General features: G+C 44.1%; 1 protein-coding gene across 1 annotated transcript in view; it reads right to left on the bottom strand.

Moving 5' to 3' along the window:
• Positions 1-447: 447 nt before the first annotated feature.
• Positions 448-20,276, bottom strand: part of LOC115475106 (selection and upkeep of intraepithelial T-cells protein 1-like) — a 44,551-nt gene continuing 24,722 nt past the window's right edge. The window contains exons 3-5 of the mRNA XM_030210846.1: positions 5,048-5,398; positions 4,423-4,701; positions 448-579 (exon numbers count right to left, since the gene is read on the bottom strand). Coding sequence (XP_030066706.1) covers positions 488-579; positions 4,423-4,701; positions 5,048-5,398 — 722 coding nt within the window. The 3' untranslated portion in view covers positions 448-487. The remainder of the gene's footprint in view (positions 580-4,422; positions 4,702-5,047; positions 5,399-20,276) is intronic.

Here is a 20,276-nt window from a genome sequence, read left to right as displayed (position 1 = left end):
ATGATCCCTTGTTTCATATTGTTGACGGTCTGTGATGTTGTCCGTATGGGTGGTATATTGGTGTATTAGGGTCTACCCAGTGTAATATTTATGGTACAGTAAGGTTCTGAGTGTGTTTTTGCACAAATTTGTGCATAGTGTTTTGCAGTTGAGCGATTATGGTTAGTATTTGCTTTGAGCAACCACTTTTTTGACATATGATACATATCTAATATCTACATTTAATAAAAGGTGTTAATTGTGACTTTTATTTTTACTTATTTTTTTCTGTGTGTTGTCAGACAATTATGGATGTAAGCCCCACCCCAAACCCCACCCCCTTTAGCCTCCCCAAACAGTTGGGCCACTGACCGCCTATGATTAGCAGGTACTGGAACCAAGTCTTTCATTCTCAGTACTGAATAGTGTTGAATTCAGGCTCTCAATAGAGACCTCCCTTCACTTACTCCATCTAACCCTAAACTCCAACTGAATTTCCAGAGACCACTTAACAGCAAATACAACACAGATCAAAAGCAGCAACAAAAACAGCAGCAGCGATCAACCCATATCTTTGGTGGTTTTCATTGTTGGTGTGATCTGAAAAGACAGTGGAACAAACAGAAGATCCTTATCTATCGGTTCTTAAAGACCCCCATCTCCCAGGATCACAATTAACTAGCCCCATCCCTGCCCCTACTATGCACATCTGGTATCACCAGCGGAACACTGCAGCGATTGGACTGAAGCTAAGTGATTTGTGGCTGTTTCACCAGGATTGTATTTATTTATTTATTTGTTACATTTGTACGCCGCTCTTTCCCACATACAGCAGGTCCAGTGATTAGCAGTATTGAATTGATGCAAACTATCAAACATATAAACGGCGAGTGACCGTACTCACTCGCAAATGCGCAGTAGAGACCTTCTCTGCCCCGCCCCCACATCAATACGTGATGATGGGGGGCAGAACACAGAGGGTCTGTACTGCGCATTGCTGAGGGAGGGACACCGCCGTCTAACGCTCCCCCCACCCGAGTCGCCGCCGCCACCCACCTTCTACCCGGTCGGGCCCTCGCTCCACTATTGAAACAGTGAGGGTCCGGGAACGCAGCACTGAGCTCTGCTGAGCTGCCGACATCGCCCTTCCTTCTTCTTCTCTGCCTCTGTCCCGCCCTTGACGACGTTACGTCACACGAGGGCGGGACAGGCAGCTGCAGGCAGAGAAGAAGAACGAAGGCCGACGTCGGCAGCTCAGCAGAGCTCAGTGCTGCGTTCCCGGACCCTCGCTGTTTCAATAGCGGAGTGAGGGCCCGGCCGGGTGGAAGGTGGGTGGTGACGGCTCGGTGGGGGGGGGGCGCGAACTCGGAGGGGGAGGGGCAGCGGCGAACTCGGCGGTGGGGGGCGGGCCTTTCAACCCCCCCTTCCTATAATAGCCCGTTTTTACGGACTCAAAGTCTAGTAAGAATAGAACTGAAAGCAATTGGTTTAAACTACATTGTGTGTTCTATAAAGTATATATATACGCTTGTCACCTTACCAGTTGAGTTGGGAGAGGTTTTCAATACATATCTTGATACACTAAGGAACACTATGTGAAGTTTTTTTGAGCCAGATGATGGTGCGCCGGACCCACGCCTTATAGCCTGTAACTTTGGGCTGGCTGGGTGGTGTTACTGAGGCTTTTTTCTCCACTGTTTAGTGCAGGGTTATGTTTAGCCTTTTGGGTGACAGCAGGAATAATTATTGATTTTTGTACGCAGTGTGTGTGAGGCTATGTTTGGAGTTTAGAGTGGAGGAGTGGCCTAGTGGTTAGGGCACTGACCTTGAAATCCAGAGGTGGCCGGTTCAAATTTCACTGCTGCTCCTTGTGATCTTGGGCAAGTCACTTAACCCTCCATTGCCTCAGGTACAAACTTAGATTGTGAGCCCTCCTGGGACAGAGAACTATCCAGAGTACCTGAATGTAACTCACCTTGAGCTACTACTGAAAAAGGTGTGAGCAAAATCTAAAAAATAAAATAAAAATATAAAAATAAAAATATTGGATAGGAAGGGAGAGATTAGTAAACTCAACTCAGGAGAGAGACATTGGGTTGATGGTGTCCGAGGATTCGAAGGTGAAGAAGCAATGTGACAAGGTGATGGCCGTGGCCAGAAGGATAGTAGGCTGCACAGAGAGGGATATAACCAGCAGAAGAAAGGAGGTGTTGATACCCCTTTACAAGTCATTGATGAGGCTCCACTTGGAGTATTCTGTTCAGTTTTGGGGGGAGTGGGTTCTAGGTCTGATAGTTACTGGGGTTTTTGGTTTGTTTGTTTTTTTTTTTTGGGGGGGGGGGGGGGCTTGGAGCACTTACTATATCCAGCACTGACAGTTCCCATCTCTTTCCTCTCCAGGGGCTGTGAGTGCTGCCTCTGCAATGCAAATCTGGAAGCTCTATAGAAATGATCAGTAGGGGAGCAGTTATTGCAACCAGCACTGGCAGCTCCCACCTTCCTCCCTCCCAGGGGTTATTTGTCCATAGCAGATGCCAGTTAGTCCTGTAGGATATCATTCCTGATCTAAACCAGTGCTTGTTTTCTGCCTTACTGGTTCTCTGTCATAAATAGAAAAGTGTATAAATTCCCAGTCTTAATTCCAGTAGCACAGTCAGACCTGAATTTTTGGGTGGGCCTGGGGGTGGACTAGATGGGCATGACCGATGCATTTCCTCTCTGTCTACCCCCCCCCCCCCCCAGAGATAAATACCTTGGCTGATGAGGATCTCCAGGCCCTGCCAGCTGAAAAATCTTCTGGAGTCCCCCAAGGTCCGAGAACTCTGATCTTCACACCAGTCACCAGTGTGTATCCAGCCAACACCGGCACTGCCCACCCCCTTCCCCACATTCTTAGTTCAACCAGCATACCCATGCACACATGCACGGTGGTGCCAACTGAACTAAGCATGCGCAAGAGGTGGGGGGGGGGGGGGAGCTGTGCTGGTGTCACGGCTGGAAACACGCTGCTGACTGCTTCAGGGTTGAGACTGCTCAGGGAACTCCAGGCAGAAAGGACTTTTCAGCTGGTGGGTCCTGGGGATCCCTGCCAGCTACACCAATGATGTGTGTCACCACTGGGTGGGCCTGAAGTGAAACTGGATGGGTCCCTGTCCACCCGGGCTCACCTTTTTGGCAGCATGTACATCGGGAACAAACATTTTGCAAAATTTACACATTCCAAAAACAGCAGCATCAATTAGGGCTTTGACTGACTAAACTCTGGCACTTACAAATTCAAGTGCTGAAGTTTTAAAACATATCTATTGGGAGTCAAGTTACACAGATAAGCTCCAAAACTTAGCTTTTGCTTTTCAAGTGGTTTAGAGCCTCAGGACCCGAAGATCAAAATTCCGGTCCTGAACAGAACAGCGCTGGAGTTTACCACCACAGCAGCACACTAAACTAAATCCTCATGATTGAAGCTAATATGAAAATGATATGCATGCTGTTAGCTTCCATCAAGAGGGAGCAAAGCGAGCGGATGATGCCTGGCGCATGTGTTCAAAAGTTGTGCGTTAAGCATAAATTTTGAATGCATGCCCAGGATGTGGGCTGTCAGTGTCAGCCCAGACTGTCACTGACAGCCCTGGGGGTCCAATGGACCCCTGGACCTTGCAAACATAAAAAAAAAACTACCCTGGTGGTCCAGTGGGAGCCCTGTCCTCCTGCCCCTCACTCCCCCCTGGTCTCCATTGTCCAGTGTGACCTGTGACGGGACCTAACATGTCCCGACCCCCTGAAAATTTTCTATGGTGGGCTAGTGATGGGGAGGGTCCCATAACCCAACCCCCTCCCCAGAACCTTCATAGTTGGAGGAGGATGGACCTAAAAATGGTGGTGCCCTGCCCGGTGCATCCTGGGATGCACCGGGCAGGGCTTAAGTTCCATTTCTCTCCTCTACTTCTTCCTTCCCTAATCTTTTATACTTTCCTTCCTCGTTTTCTCCTCTTTGCTTCCCCCTATCCTCCCCCCACGCTTCCTCCTCTCAGTGTCAGCAGGATGGGAGAGAAAATGACAACACACTTGTAGCTCTGCAGCTCTGGCTGTCCCCAGTTGTCCCTATTTGATAGGAGGTTACTGGTTTCATTAAGGGTGCAACAAACAGACCCTTAAAGCTAAAGACTCCTCCACCAGATGGGAAAACTTGCAGAGGAGTCACCGTATTAGCCTGGTGGCATCTTATAGTTTGCTCATTGTATTGAGACATCAGCTTCTGACAACAAGAGTCCACTTTGTTATATGCACCTGATGGACACTCGTCCTGAAAAGCTCATGCTCCAATGTATTGGCGAGCTGAAACGTGCAAAGCTGGTGTGCAATTTCAGGAGAAAGGGACATTTTCAGTCTGGTCAGTTTCAGATATAGGGCTCTGAAATTACTGTTAACTTGGTTGTTACTGACCTGATATAGAAATTGTTGATGCTCTCTCTTGGCTTAAGATGATGTTTCTGATACAGCAGGAAAAGTTGCTTCTCTTACTTATTGTCACAGACAGGGAAGTTTTGACATTGAAGAGACCATTCTGCTTTATTTTGATTTCAGACAATGGTGTCAGACTCTGTCCATCTTTTTGTCTCCAAATCACTTCAGGCTCTGGATACCATCCAGTAGATTCACATACTGCTCTCATTTCTCTGTCCTGACAGTCAATCTTAGAGATGCGAGGAGCACTGCCCATACCTAAAGGAAAAGAACATCCATCAGTCACAAGAGGATCAGGCTTTATATAGGATATAAATACAGCTGGTCATTCTGCCCCCAGAACCTAAAGGCACAGAAATCCTGGTCAGTAGGACTGTGCTACTATCAGCACTCAAGCGTGGTCTCTCTCAGACTTGTTACCTGCTGATACAAATAATGTTGGGCGATTCTTTCTTGTCAGTCAGTTGGGTTTTGAGAATATTCTCAATGAATATGCATGAGACATATGCATGCACTGGATCTATGATAATCACATATTTCTGTCAATGTTATTTATACACTGAGGAAGGGTTGAAATTCAGAAGAGAAACAAACTGCCTCTTACCTGTCACTTTCAGCTCCAGTTCTGCATCTTGATAGTAAATGTTGGATCGAACGTGGCATATGTATCGTCCTTCATCTTTCAGCCTTACACTGTGAATCCTCAGTGACACGTTTCCACTGGAGATGTGATCCCTGATCAGCTCCGTCCTCCCTTGATATTCTGGGAGCTGACGATTGTTCTGATCCTTCCCATCATCATATAAGTGCACGAGTGACTCGAATCTGGTTCGAAACCACCTCACCTCCATGTTTGTAGCATTGATGGGTGGAGAAAGGTGGCAGAGTAACACTACATCTTCACCCAGAATGACAACCACAGGGTAATCAGGGCTGATGAGTTTAAAATTCTCTGCTAATTATGTAATACAAAGAAAATTGGAATGACATCAATTAGCAATGGAGACTATGGGATTAATTACTGAAATATAAAGAGCTTCAAAAAGACTGTACTAAGTACAAACATTTTGAGACTGGGGTAATATAATGAGAAGTTTATACAAAACTGTATCTAGAATAAACACTGGATTATCTTAATTTATGCTTATTGTGATGAGACATTTTGACTTTCACTGTGATTCCATTGTGCCCTGGAAATTTTTTCCCCAGTGAGGATTTCTTTCCCAATTTCAAATTCTTAATTCTTTTCGCTAGCCACCTTTTGATCTTCAGTCTTCTGCAACTCTTGTGCGCTAGCCAGAATTGAAGAGGTTAAACTTGCCTTTTTGACTCAAAATGGAGGCAGGGTGCAAAAAACTGAAGACCTTCAAAGCAAGATTTTATGTATCAAGCTCCTCTTGAGCTTTCAAGCTAATTGTTGTTTAAATATTTCTACTCTTAGGGGCCCTTTTACCAAAGCTCAGTATGCGCTAAAATAGGACGTGCAGCATTTAGCGCTACTAATTCCATTAGCACTCGCTAATCTTCACAGAAAGGGCCCTTTAGTTTGTGGTCACTTATCCTGTATTTGTGTTTGCAGGTGTGACCAGGGCCAGATATTCTGTTGATTGTTGGGACTGTAGTAGTAATCCAGCTTGTTCAATTTTCCCAATAAGTGTATTGATGCTTTGGGCTCACTGCAATATTTCCAATGCTGTCTTTTCCTAGGAAGGTCCTTGTTGGTGTTGTTATGAAATGGTAGATTTGTGTCATACAGGTTCTGAGTGACTTTTGTAGGGTTTTGTATAAATTCATAATATGCCTGCTACTGGAGAGAGGTTGTTGTGTTCCTCAGATTAATGTTTGGTTTTCTCTTCTTCTCCTTATTGATGTAGATTTTATCAACCTCTTTTTAAGTACTGCTGTAGTAAATTATTTTCTATTTATTAATTAGAATACGTCAGTTTTAAGAATGTACGTATGCTAGAGCTGATTTAAGACTTGGCAGGGACCCATGAGAAAAATCTCACTCATTTGACCTTTAATCTCCAATGCTGAGATGGGCCACCCTTGGTGTCTCTGCCCCTGAAGAAGCTACTAGACCACCCCTTTAAGGTAATGGCTGCAGAGGCGGCGGTAGCGTGTGGGGGGGCAGTGGTAGCGTCTGAGGGGGGGGGGACTCACTATATAATCACAAGTAGAAATCAGCATGTCCTCATTCCACAGCTATATTAACTTTACTCATTGGGAAGAGGAGCAACATTCTTTGACTAATCAACACTGAAGAGTATGGCTCTTCCGCCCCCTCTCTCTTATTTTTAAAGGGTGGGTGTGCTACCACTGCTGGATGTAATCAGGGCATTTTTCTGTAACTGTATTCACATTGTAAGTTGGAAAAACCCGGTACACTAAGATATCTGTTCTGCTGGCCCCTAAGTGATGTATGGCTTGAAGCAGAAAGTACCAGGGTCTCTTTTTACTTTCACATGTTTCAGCACTGGAAGCAGGAGACATGGTGCAGAGAATATATCTAAACTAATATTAACTTAATGAAACTAATATAAACTAAGCTAATATGAACTTAACTTCACTAAACTAATATAAACTAATCTTAACTAAACTTAATTTAACTAATACAAACTAAACTTAACTAATATAAACTTAACTAATATCTCCAACTTTTAAGGCACATCCTATCCAACTGGAACAGCTTTTGAGGCAGTTCCTCATTTCTAATAATATTTTGCTATTGTTTTGGGTGAGTGAAAATGGTGGCAAGCTCTGCCTACTGGCTTCAGCCCATATAATGGGCTAGAGTAAATAAGTTTTCTATCATAGCATTGTGCTTATTTGAATTAGTTTTCCTGTACAAGTTTTGCTTGAATTTTAAAACACGTCATCCAGGGCAGGGCTAGGTGGGGGCGGAGCTAGGTGTATTGTCAGACAATTATGGATGTAAGCTCCAGTACTGGTACCACACATAACCTCGCCCCCTTTAGCCTCCCCAAACAGTTGGGCCACCGACCGCCTATGATATTAAGTGATTTCTTTAATCTAAAACAGGAAAAGCACCTGATTGAAAGCAGAAAGCTGGAGAGTTACTGCAATCAGAAATGATTTGTTAAAAAAAAAAAACTCTTTAGTTTAAATCTGGAAAAATTCTGACCTTCAGACCCAGAAAAGGGACATATCTTTTCCTGAAGAATATTTGTAGAAGCCATTCCCGATCCGAGGCTAATGCCAGAGAGACCACCAATGTCGCTTTAGTTACCATTTCTGACTCTGAGGTCTCCAGAATTTTAAAAACATTCAAAATATCCACTTCTCTCTTTGGAAGGGGGACCAAAGCAGACTGGACTTGTAAGGATTCTCTTTTTAACTCAGGTAAATAATAAACACTCCAAAGTGGAGGGATAGTCTCTCGAGGAACTTGTAATACTTCCTTAAGATATCTAAGAAACATTTCTTTAGCTAAAATAAGTGGCAACTAACGAAAATTAATCACACACAGGTTAGAAAATCAAGCTGCATTTTTCAAATTATGCTTTAACAAAGTGTTCTTTTTTAATCAACATTGAGGATAAAGTCTGAATATTGTTGTCTGTCAGTTTGTCCAGAAACTGTTTGAGACATGTTGTCAATCTGATTCTTCATAACTGCAATACTGCTGGCAATAGTTTGAACTTAAAGTTGCTATTTGTGCAGAAAGTGCTTTACCCAGATCCGAGACTGCTGTCCAAACAGATTCAAGGGTAAAAGCTGGAGGCCTCTGAAGATGAAATTGAGGTATAACCATAATCTGATCTTTGAATCCTGCCGCAGCAAGGTCAGGGCTCCACACCAATTCCGCTGCTGCACTCGTCGAGTTTGTAGCCTCCAACTGTTGAACCAGAGGTATGACCAAAATCTCCATACTCGCTCCAGTGACCTTCCCTCAACTTACCAGACTATCTAGCAGCTCAGGCTGAACTCCAACTGGTAAGCCTCCTGGGCTCTCTGGGAGGGGTTGCAGCAGGAGGTGTTCTCATGTGTGGGATCAACAAGATATCTGTTATGACTCTGCCCCGGTATCATGCTCTCATGCAACTCACCCCCTGGTGGTCAGACCTGATGGTCGCAATGGACTGTCTGTTGATGGTTTTCTCGGTTCCAGAAGTCATGCCGGTCCGGTCCGGTCCGGATTTTCTAGCCTGCCAGTTGGTCTCGAGACTTTTTGGAACGCAGCTGTTTCCGTACCTGGTGAACTCCCTGGTTGTTGGCCTTTATTAACCACCTGGAAGTGTTTCTAGTTTGCCTTGCAACAGAGGTCCTCAGAGGTGTGTCTCCTGTGGTTGTTTGTTGCTGTGCTTTCCCTGCTACTTTCAGCTTCTACCTTTGAACCTTTGCCTGGACCTGGACTTTGACTTTGCTTGCTGCTTGCCTTTGAACCTTTGCCTGGACCTGGACTTTGACTTTGCTTGCCGCTTGCCTTTGAACCTTTGCCTGGACCTGGACTTTGACTTTGTTTGCCGCCTGCCTTGGAACCCGTGCCTGGAGCTGGACCTTGACTTTGTTTGCCTGGCCCCGGTTCTGCTGGGTTCATGGACTATCTTCCTGCTCCCTGCTGTGGCTTCTGTTCCGGTGGGTGTTCCTCCTGCCGCTGCCGCCCTCGGCAGTAGCCCAAGGGCTCACTATCCAGTGTTTCGTGTGAAGCGTGACAATATCCAAGCTGAAGCCCAATGCCGATCCACCTGGCAAAGGCGTTCAGGCAGCCAGTGACTCTCTGGCTTTTGATGGCTGTGGTCCTCCACAGGACACAAAAGAATCCATAGGTCCAGAGACCGGGGACGAAGGAGTTGTTGAGGATTCTGAGGTAAAATCCCTCACTTTGCCCTTCTTCTTCACCATAGGAAATCACTCAGGTGAACCACTGCTATGATGCTGCCGCCATCTTGACTCCTCACCAACTTGTCCTTCTGGACCTTTCAACTGCCTTTAACACTGTAGATGTTGACATCTAGTTGTGCAGTATCAAAGACAGTGCTTATGAGTGGATTATCTCCTTTTTACAGGGCAAATCTTAGTGTGCCTTGAGGCAGAATTAGGTACCATGTCTACACAGTTTACAATTGGGTGTCCCTTAAGGTTCTCCCCTGTTGCCAGTTTTATTTAGGGTAAATTCAAGAAAGGTCACCTAAAGTTAGGTGCCAAACATTTGGGTGCTATGCATCAATTTTATAATGGCAGTTGCTACAGAATAGTAGCATAAGTCCACATTTACATGCTTAAAATTAGGCGCAAGCACTTACATCAGCCAAAGACGGTCACTGAGACCTCTAGCAGTAATATCTCAATATTATCACCAGGGATCAAGCTTCTAAATATGAGCAAAATATCATTTTGGACCCTACTGGCCACAAGGTGAGAGCTAGTGCTCATCGCTCTCTCCCCAGTATTCACAAGGCACTCTGGTAAGCCAACGGAATGGGTAGAGAGGGGGTGGGGCTAGGGGACCTTGAGGCTCAACATCTAATTTTTAAGGGCCTTTGACCTGGGGGTGGGGGCACAGGAGTATGGCTGTGATGAGCCAGACCTTTGGCCTCCTGGAGGGGATTGGCTTTGATGATGGCTGTCTGTGAGTCAGGTGATGGTGGGGGTTACTGAAGCCTGTCAGGGGTCAGGTGATAGTGGTGAGGCTATGGAATGGTGTCTAGGAAGGGTGGGGAGGTTGGCTGTGATGGGGGGGGTGGCTTGTCTTTATGGGAACAGTGATATTGAGATTTAGCTCTGCCCCTATAGCAGGTACTTAGTTGTGCGTTGGGGTAGGTCTAAATCCCAATGTCCAGGTTTCCCTTTACAGATGTGGACTTCTGTATTGTTGTCACACCCAGGCCACTCATTTCCACATCCTCCTCATTCCCTTTGTCATTTAGACATAGTGAGCATTTCAACATTTGGGCCTCTCCAGACATTTAAAGGCTGCTATGTAGTTCTGCACCTAAATACCCTCTCAAAAATGCTGAAGCAACAGGCACTGATGTATATTGACACTTTCAGTTTTAGTTTAGATATATGCATAAGAAAAGTGCTTATTACAAATTGTGTGCATGCACGTAGTTCTAGATCTTAAGATTATCAATAGAAATCAAACAAAATAAAACACGGAAAATAAAATAAAATAAGATGATACCTTTTTTATTGGACATAATACATTTCTTGATTAGCTTTCGAAGGTTGCCCTTCTTCGTCAGATGTGAAGAAGGGCAACCTTCGAAAGCTAATCAAGAAATGTATTAAGTTATGTCCAATAAAAAAGGTATCATCTTATTTTATTTTCCATGTTTTATTTTGTTTGATTTCTATTGATAACCTTAAGAGTGTACTAACACGGCTACCACACTCCTCTACTTTAGATCTTAAGATAAATTTCTTGCCCGTCTGAGGGTCTGTCGGCTCCTGTGTCTCCAGCATCTACCCTTCTTCCAGTTTTTACGAATGAGATGGATTTGTTCTGAAGAAGAGGATTTCAAACAAAAATCACAAATTGTTATGAACAGATTAAGATAAAGAGGGTACCCAAAATCCAAACTCCAGAAAGCTTACAGACGGGCTAAATATAATAATAGAGCTTATTTAATACTAAAAAGAGAACCAATTGATAAGGAGGAAGATGAGGTAGTCACCTGTGTTCTGAAATATTCTACAATGGCCCCAAGAGTGGCTGCAGAAATCAAACGGCATTGGCACATCATTCAAACACTTCCAGTAATCACAAGCATTCGAGCTCAACCAGCTTATAGTAGAGGGAGGAACCTGAAAGAAATCCTGTCCCCTACAGCTATAAGATCTCAACAGCTAGAAGTAGATAGAGAAACTGGGCATAGCAAATGTGGTTCTTGTAGCATGTGCACTATAATGCTGGAGACACCCCTGTGATAAGCTTTATATAGGACAAATGTCAAGAAAACTAAGTACCCGTTTGATAGAACATAAGAGCAACATACATATTCAGAAGACCACCGCACCACTGGCAGCACACTGCATTAAAAAGAGTCATGGATTTCAAGACCTTAAATGCGTGGCTCTACAACAAGTAAAATTTAATATAAAGGGAGGGGATAGAAAATGTGTGCTCCTCCAACAAGAACAAAAATGGATCCATAGATTAAACACAGTACACCCGGATGGGTTGAACCTAAAGATTGGATGGCATCATTTTTTCTAAATCGGATCCTGTAGGGCGGAGCTTCGCCGAGACAAAGCCATCCATTGATTGCTTCAGACGAAAGGCATCTGACATCAGTATATAAGAAGCAGCGCCATGTTAACCGGTAACTCTGGGACTAGAAGCAGGAAAGCTTTATATATAGAAGTGAGGTCAAGTTATGATTTGTATACAGAAAACGTGAGTAAGGAGTGACTGGACCAGATCTGAAGTTTAGATCTGCATTTCTCTTGTAGACAGCCGTGACCCTAAAGCAGGACCCGAAACTCTGGCCGCAGTTGGCTGTGGAAAGGAATCGAGCTGTAGAACTCCTAAAAGATAAGTCCCATTGAGTTTAATAATCAAATGATTTGTAGGACTAAGAATGTTTACGTGGAGGAGCATAATCGAATGGAAATGCCTATCTCCATGGGCGTTTATCTCCGAGAATGGGTCCGTGAAGGGGCGGGCCGAACCGTATTTTTGAAAAAATGGACGTTTTTGAGCTGGGCGTTTGTTTTTTTAGCGATAATGGAAACTAAAAACGCCCAGCTCAAAAACGTCCTAATCCGAGCCATTTGGTCGTGGGAGGGGCCACGATTCGTAGTACACTCACCCCCCTGATATGCCAGGACACCAACTGGGCACCCTAGGTCAGTGCGGTGGACTTCAGAAAAAGCTCCCACATGCATAGCTCCCTTACCACGGGTGCTGAGCTCCCAACCCCTCCCCCAAAACCCACTACCCACAAATGTACAACACTACCATAGCTCTTAGGGGTGAAGGGGGCACCTACATGTGGGTACAGTGGGTTTTGGAGGCCTCCCATTTACCAGCACAAGTGTTACAGGTGGGGGGGGGGGATGGGCCTCGGGTCACCTGGCTGAAGTGCACTGCGGTACTCACTAAAAGTGCTCCAGGGACCTGCATACACGCAGGCCTCTAGGACTGGTTGCTGCTATATAACATTGGCACACCAGTTGACACCTGAAGACTAATCTCTCCGAAAACGTCCTTTATTGGAATAACCGCATTTACTCACAGTTAACTGCAGATCAGAGGTTGTGCCCCACTGGCAACGAGTCTCCCTGGTACTGAGATGAGCAGTAGGTCAGAGCTGGCAGAATGCTGTACAATGCCCTCTTTCAGCCACATTCAAGGAAAAACTAAGTTGTCTAACGTGGCTAACACAGGAAAGGGAACTAAAACTGGCTTACAAAAATGGCCACTACTGCATGGACTACAACAGGAAACACAACAGGGCAAACTCTGACCCAGTAGGCAGGGGGAAAAGCACCATGGGAGAAGAGCCTACCAACTACCAACATCGTGAGACTGTAACACAAGCTAATGAAATCACGGAGCCCAATACCCTACATCCACCACAATGCAATGCTGATGTGACCCTGTACTGCACCCAAGAGCCAAATCTGACCCAGGGAAAGGCTGTGACAGGATCGAACACATTCTGCTGTCATGGAGGTGGGTACGGCATTTAAGGCTGGCATACAGGCTGGAAAAAAAGTTTTTAAAGTGGGTTTTTTTTGGTGGGAGGGGGTTAGTGACCACTGGGGGAGTCCGGTGAGGTCATCCCCGATTCCCTCCAGTGGTCATCTGGGCAGTTGGAGCACTTTTTTGGGACTTGTTCATGAAAAAAAGGGTCCAAAAAAAGTGACCCAAAATCGCGGTAAAAACGCCTTTTTTTTTCGATTATCAGCTAAAGGCGCCCATCTCTCCTCGGCTGATAACCATGCCCCAGTTCCGCCTCCACCACGCCTCCGACACGCCCCTGTCAACTTTATTTGTTTCCGCGACGGAGTGCAGTTGGAAACACCCAAAATTGGCTTTCGATTATACCGATTTGGGTGCCTTTGCGAGACAAATGTCTATCTCCCAATTTAGGTCGCACTATAGGCGTTTTTCTCCTTCAAAAATAAGCTGGATAGTATAGCATACATTCTGAGGATTTTTTTTTTTGCCTATGATGTGAGTGGGGACTCCCCAGTTATATGACAGTGCAAACTGTGAAAGAAGGAGTCACTCCACGATATGTGAGGCTTTTTCCTCTAATTATAATTAAGACATTCTAAGTCGTTATCTAAAGTGGGAAGGATTTTATTGAGAGATTTCAAACTACTTTTAAAATGAACAGGAGGAAATAATTTTTTCACTCAACAAATAGTTAAGCTCCAGAACTCGTTGCCAGAGGATGTGCTAACAGCAGTTAGCGTATCTGGGTTTAAAAAAAGATTTGAACAAGTTCCTGGAGGAAAAGTCCATTGTCTGCTATTGAGGTAGACATGGGGAAAGCCACTGCTTATCCCTGGGATCCGTAGCATGAATCTTGCTACTATTTGGGATTCTGTCAGGTACTTGTGACATGAATTGGCCACTGTTGGAAGCAGGACACTGAGTTAGATGGACCACCGGTCTGACCCAGTATGGCTGTTCTTATGTTCCATGTGTATAGTCTCCCATCCAATTTTAGAATAGCCATTTCTTGCTTGCAGACATGCTTTGTACCTAGAAAATCTTAATAAAATGATCCCCCGTGTTTAAGAAACGAGTGTATACATTGTATTTCTTCAGGACACATATCTTTAAGACAAAGAACCTGAGAGATTAAAATCAGGGTGGTTGGGTTTATGAAAACATGTAATATATTTCTAACGGAAGTGATGTTGCAATAGTTTAACATAAATGTCTTACTACTAGCACAAACTCAGTAAGGACAGAGCCTCAAGGCAGGCTTATGCTGTGCCAGTGCCAGTGCCCAGTTCTTATGAATATGTGTTTTTTTTTTCTCTTAGGCTGTACTTATACACAACACTGATTTTGGGAGGAAACTTGAACAGAGTAGTAGATCAAAGATAAAGTAAAATGAATGAGTAACCTTTGTAACCACTCAATCAGAGCTTGTAGAAGAATGAACAACTCTGAACCTATCAGAAAAAGTTTTCTTTATGCTCTAAACGTCATAATTCTTATTCCAGGAATCATTATTTACTAACTTCCAAGAAAATATCTCACAGGCTACAGTTTAATTCTTTTTCAGACTATACTTCCATATGGATAAAAATTGAGGGCCACCTTTTAGCTGAAAAGTAAGCTCCTATTTGTATAATAAGTTGTCTTGTTCCTGTAGCAGACAATCACAATGTGCCCTCTGTTTTCAAACAGACGGACATGCTAGAATCCCTGCTCAGAATCTAACATGCCTTTGGTATGAGGTAATGGAGAATGAAACTCCCTCAGTCACCAGGTAGAGGATGTTGCCTTCATTGTTTTTGGGAAGAAAGGATAAAATGTCTTAAGTCCAGGCGCCTGGAGTCCTCTTCTGCCCTCTACAGGAGTTTGAGGAAGAAGAACAAGTTGCTGGGACCCTAGGGGACTCAAATGCAGCCTTGTAGCCTTACGGATGGGCCAGCTAGCTCATAAAACCACAGGGAATGTCGATATCCCTAGGTTAGCTACACTTGAAAAAACAGCTACGACTGGAAAGAACGAGACTGAAAGAGGATTGGGACTCAGACCATTCTGAAGGCTGACAGAGAGGCATATTTTCAAAGCACTTTGGGAGGCTAAGTTCCATAGGTTTCTATGGAACTTTGGGAGGCTAAGTGCTTTGAAAATATGCCTCAGAGTAGCCTTAGTAGTTCGGCTCATTAAAGTGAGTGGAATCCTAGGTGCTAGGAATAGGACACCTCAGTGCATTCCAAATACATAGTTCAAGAAGTATTTTTGACTTTTTAGTATTTGGTTGGGTTTTTTTTAACTATTTGTGGTGTTTTGCAGTTTTTGGCATTTTCCACAATCAACTCTTTTGGGGAAAAAGAGTAAATTACCAATTTTTGTGTTGCCAGAAGACACCAAATGTACCTGCTTAAGATGCAACTAGTTGTGAGTGTTGTATTTTGCAGAAACCTAAAGGAGAAGGAGGAGCTCAGCTTTGGAGCTGAGAAAAGAGAGAGCAAGGGAAGGAGAGAAACAAAGGAGCTATTTCATGTCTAAGGGCTTCTACTACTGATCCTTTGGGACTAGCTGATTTAAGTTCTCTCATTTCATGTCTAATTTTGCTAATAAAAATACTTGATTTTACATTCTATGTAGGAGTGTCCCCAGATGGTGCTTGCCCTAAGTGTCTGGCCCAGGGAGCTACTCTGGGCCACATGTATTGGTCTTGTCCCAAGATAACAGAATTCTGGGCTACTCTTATTCATTATATTTCGACACTGTGGCACTCTAAGTGGAGGCGTACCCCTCTTCTATTGTTTGACCAAATATTATTGATTGCGCCTCTCCCAGCAGGATATAAAGGATTTATCCGCAGATCAACAACAATAGCTAAAACAATCATTTTGAAAGAATGGATAACCCCCAAAAGTCCCACAATCCAACAATGGCGTAGTAAAATGATAGAATACATGAAGTTTGAGTGGAGAGTGGCTGGGTCTGAGTCGAAGGCTTCGGAGTTGGCCTTTTTTCGTGTCTGGACACCTTTTAGGCACACGCTTACCCCAGCCAGGAAAGGACACTTAATGAACATGTAGGTCCCAGTGAGACACCATGTATGGCCCCGTGTATCTTAGCAAGGGAGGGAGGGAAAGGGAGTTAGGGAGGGAGAAAATTGTGAGCACTTTACTTGCACTTTGTAGAGTTTGTAGTCATATGGGAGAAAACAGTTTTACATTTCATGTTCAAATAGTTGATGTTATCCCAATTGTACACTGTATTTGAGTTTGCTGCTCTTTGATATGATGTGAATGATTACTTGACTCACAATAAACAGATATTGAAAAAAAAATACTTGATTTTTGGAGACCCCAATAAATGCATTTTATCGCTCAGTATCTTTGGTATCCACTCATTTTTTAAGGAGGTTTTGCAGTGGTTTTTACTTCAGGTTAGACCTTGAGACTTTGCTTCCTCCATCCTACCAGGATCCTTTACTACTTTACACTGGCCCACTTCTGCTGGTTCTTTCATTGTTTTAAACAAACAGGAATAAATTCTGTAAATGGAGCCCAAATTTGGGTGCCGAAAAAATGAATGCCAAGTACTATTCTATAAACAACGCTCCAAGGACAGAGCAACTGGTCTTCACCTGCGCATGACCACCGTTCCCCAGGGGTTGAGCCCCCAGGTGCAGGCAGCTGTCAGGACTTGCTGGACTGAGCTTGCAGACAGACTGGACCAACAGGATTCTAAACAAGCTTGACTAAAAGGGGGTTGGGACACCAGGTTCTCACACAGGATGCCAGGTACAGAAACAAGCTTGACTAAAACAGGATTAGGGTTCAGGATGCTCACACAGGACACAAGGTATAGAAACAAGCAAGACAGAAGTGCTCCTATCAGCACCAAAAGGGTAAAGCAGGGAAGAAAAAGGGGTAAAGCAAGGCAGAAGTGCTTCTAACAGCACACCAAGGCAGAAGTGCTCCTATCTGCACCAAAAGGGTAAAGCAGGGAAGCCAAAAGGGTAAAGCATGGCAGAAGTGCTTAACTGCACACACACTAACCTGGACCTTTGGCGTTGCAAAGGCAAAGCAGCAAAACCCACAGGCACTTAAAAAGACCATCACCAGCTGAGGCTCACTGCAGTAATCTCAAGGCAAGTAAGGGTGCTGCTTAGGTACAACCAAGCCAAGCAAGTCTGACAGACCGGAAAATCCGGACCGGACTGACCTCTGGAACATGTTTGGAAAACAGCAACAGATAGTCTAAAGCAGTCACCGGTACTGGTCACCAGAGGGTGAGGCAAGCACAGACCAAGAAAACAGTCACAATCGTGACAGGATGGAAGAAGTTGCCATGAAATTCTCGCAGGAGTGTATTCAAAATCTATGGTGTCACTGAAATGAGGCTTGGAATGCAATGAACAAAGCAATTGGAGGGTCAGAATGAGGCTTGAAATCTCCAGAAAGACAGCTGAAACACCAGACTGAGGCTTGGAACACTCATTGGTTGAATAGTGAACACTGCCCAAAAAATCATAGGAGGTTGTTGGGATCAGGAGGAAATGGAAGGCTGCCAATAAGTAATAGTGTTGACTCATCTGGGTATGGATGGGGATGGAGTAGATTAATTGAGATGGAATGGATCTTAGTGGGTACAGGTGGGTATGGGTTATATTCTACGGGGGTTGGGCAGGGATGGGTGAAATTGCTGTCCACTTGCAACTCTCTAATTAAATGTGACAAAAAGGCTCTTCCCTTATCCGTCTCTGCTTCTGCTTCAGCTTCCTGTATCGCTATCTGCCCTGCCTGCTCAAGGCCCTGCCAGCATCTTTTTAACCTTCTCTAGTGTTAAGTCTTGGACTGTACATGCCATGATTTCTTGTGCTCTGCCCTACTTTTGATGCATTGACCTACTCGTGTAAATCTAGCTGCTGCCGCCTGCATGGTCATCTGCCCTGCCATTCTCTTGTTTTGGTTTCATGTGGCCTTCATGAGTGTTCTTACATCTATGGTAAATGCCTGCCAGCAACTTTTATGCAAGTTTGATTTAAAATAGATGGAAAATTCCATTGTTAGTGTGCAAACATTGCTTGCCCCAGTGGACCCAAATGATCCGAATAATTTGGAGTCTGAAGATGAACCAAATGGGTGACTGAACCAAAGATGAAAAAAAACAAATGTTTTTGCTATGAGGATCCCCATTTGTAAAAACACAGTCCTCCTGCCACCAACACCTTTCCCCAATGCAGTTTCTATACTTCTCTCTACACATTAGGGGACTGCTTATATGATGAGGGATATTTTGAAATTATATTAAAAACATAAATCCGGCTCTGCTGGTGACTTACAGTAAAGAGTCCCTTGCGGGACAGCCATCACTAATTCACATAGGAGAACCGATGATGGTAGCAGTGATTCATATAGGGCTAGCATGAGAGTTATCATTGGCCTATAAGGAACAACCAGCAGCAGTGGTAGCAGTGTCCTATATGGTGCCAGCAACAAAGCCATAAGGGGCTCATGTAGGGCCAGTGAAAGAGCCAGCAATGGTGGCATCAGCCTGCACAGGGCCAGCAGACAAGCTATCAGTGACGGAAGAGAACTAACGGCAGTAACCTACGCAGAGCTGGCAGAAGAGGTGGCAGTGACTGGCATGTGACCAGTGCAAAAGGCAGCAACAGCTCTGTAAAAGAGAGATAGAGAACCACGAGATGGTGAGGGGAGAGTCTTAGAAACAAAGTAAGGGAAGAGGAGAAAAGGAAGCAGAGAATAGGAGGTTGAATGAAAAAAAGGAAGGTGGGAAGAGAAGGGAGCACAGGGACTATGGGAGGGGGAAATGGGCATAAAAAAATAATGTTAAATGTTCTTTCAGTTAATAATTGCCAATTCCTAACTTGTCATTTCCACACTACCTCTGGAAGCTCATACTGGGCCTGACTCAGCATTGGTATTTACGGTTTTCTAATTTGATTCCTTCAGAAGTGGAGGAGGTGAGGGGGCGTTTACATTTGAGCCACTTCATTTATTTATTAAATGTAGAAATGATTTCTGTATTTTTTTTAATATACACTAGTTCTTTCCTTCAGATGTGCTGATCATTTCATTTTGTTCTATTTCAAATGTACAATAGCATATGTATAATATGATGGTATTAAAGAAAAAAGTGAAATGTCAAAAGACAGAGGCTTGCTAATGCCAACAGTGCCTCCTAATGCTAGGAAGCTAACACGTATTATCATCCCTTTGACCTCTATAAGGGAGCCAAAGGGCCCCAGAAGATCACAAGCTCAGGGGAGAGTATGCTGATCTCACAATATCCATGGAATGTTTAAACAGACAGTTAAACCAAGCCAATATCCAAAGGAATACTCACTTTCTTAATTTCCAACTGTTTATTGCAAATAAGTGAAACAGATAACTTTACTGCATGAAGATAGTTGAAAACAACAGTTCAACCTAGCAGGATGAGTTCTTGAATCTTAATGGTGATCAATTGGATGACCGATTGCCAGAGTGAAGGCGTGGATGTTAACTGGAATCTGAATTATTGCAGAGGTGGGAGTTAAACTTTAATAGGAAAAGAGATGTCTGTTCACTAAACAGTTGCAAGGTTCATTGCAGGAAGTAAGTTGGGTAACTGTAAAGACGATATTGTCCTCTTTGGTGAAACAAACAACACCTTCTCTAGAAGAGAGAGTGGGCAGAGACTAAATACAACTTGATCCTGAAACCAAGATGGAGAATTCTGCTCTGCAGGAAGGCACGCAAAAAATATCTATAAGACTACAAGCGCCTTCCATTATGATCATGTTACACCATTATGGTGAGATAAACATTGGTTGCCAGTTTCTTACCAAGTCACATATAAGCTGCTTCTTCTGGTCCATAAGATCTTTCATTCAGGTCAGCCCTTGTATCTTTCCCACTACTTGGTGCCTTAGTGTCATGTGAGAGCTCTTCGCTCTTCTCAAGATCACCTCTTGCAAGTTCCTTCCATTAGAGCAGTACGGTTAACTTCAGTGCATAGTAGGATATTGAATGTGATGGCCCTGTGCTTTGGAATGCTGTCCCATTGTCACTGTGGTTGGAAACTTCCTTGCCCATTTTCAAAGCCCAATTTAAGGCTTATCTTTTTACCATGGCTTTTGGTTCTTTCATGCCTTCGTCGCCTGCTGATTCTGGGAGTATCAAATGACAGCATTTTTTGAATTTAA

The sequence above is a fragment of the Microcaecilia unicolor genome, chromosome 7 (assembly GCF_901765095.1).
Source record: "Microcaecilia unicolor chromosome 7, aMicUni1.1, whole genome shotgun sequence".
Taxonomy (NCBI): domain Eukaryota; kingdom Metazoa; phylum Chordata; class Amphibia; order Gymnophiona; family Siphonopidae; genus Microcaecilia; species Microcaecilia unicolor.
Note: the sequence above shows the minus strand (reverse complement) of the source record. Positions and strands in the feature narration are given on the sequence as shown.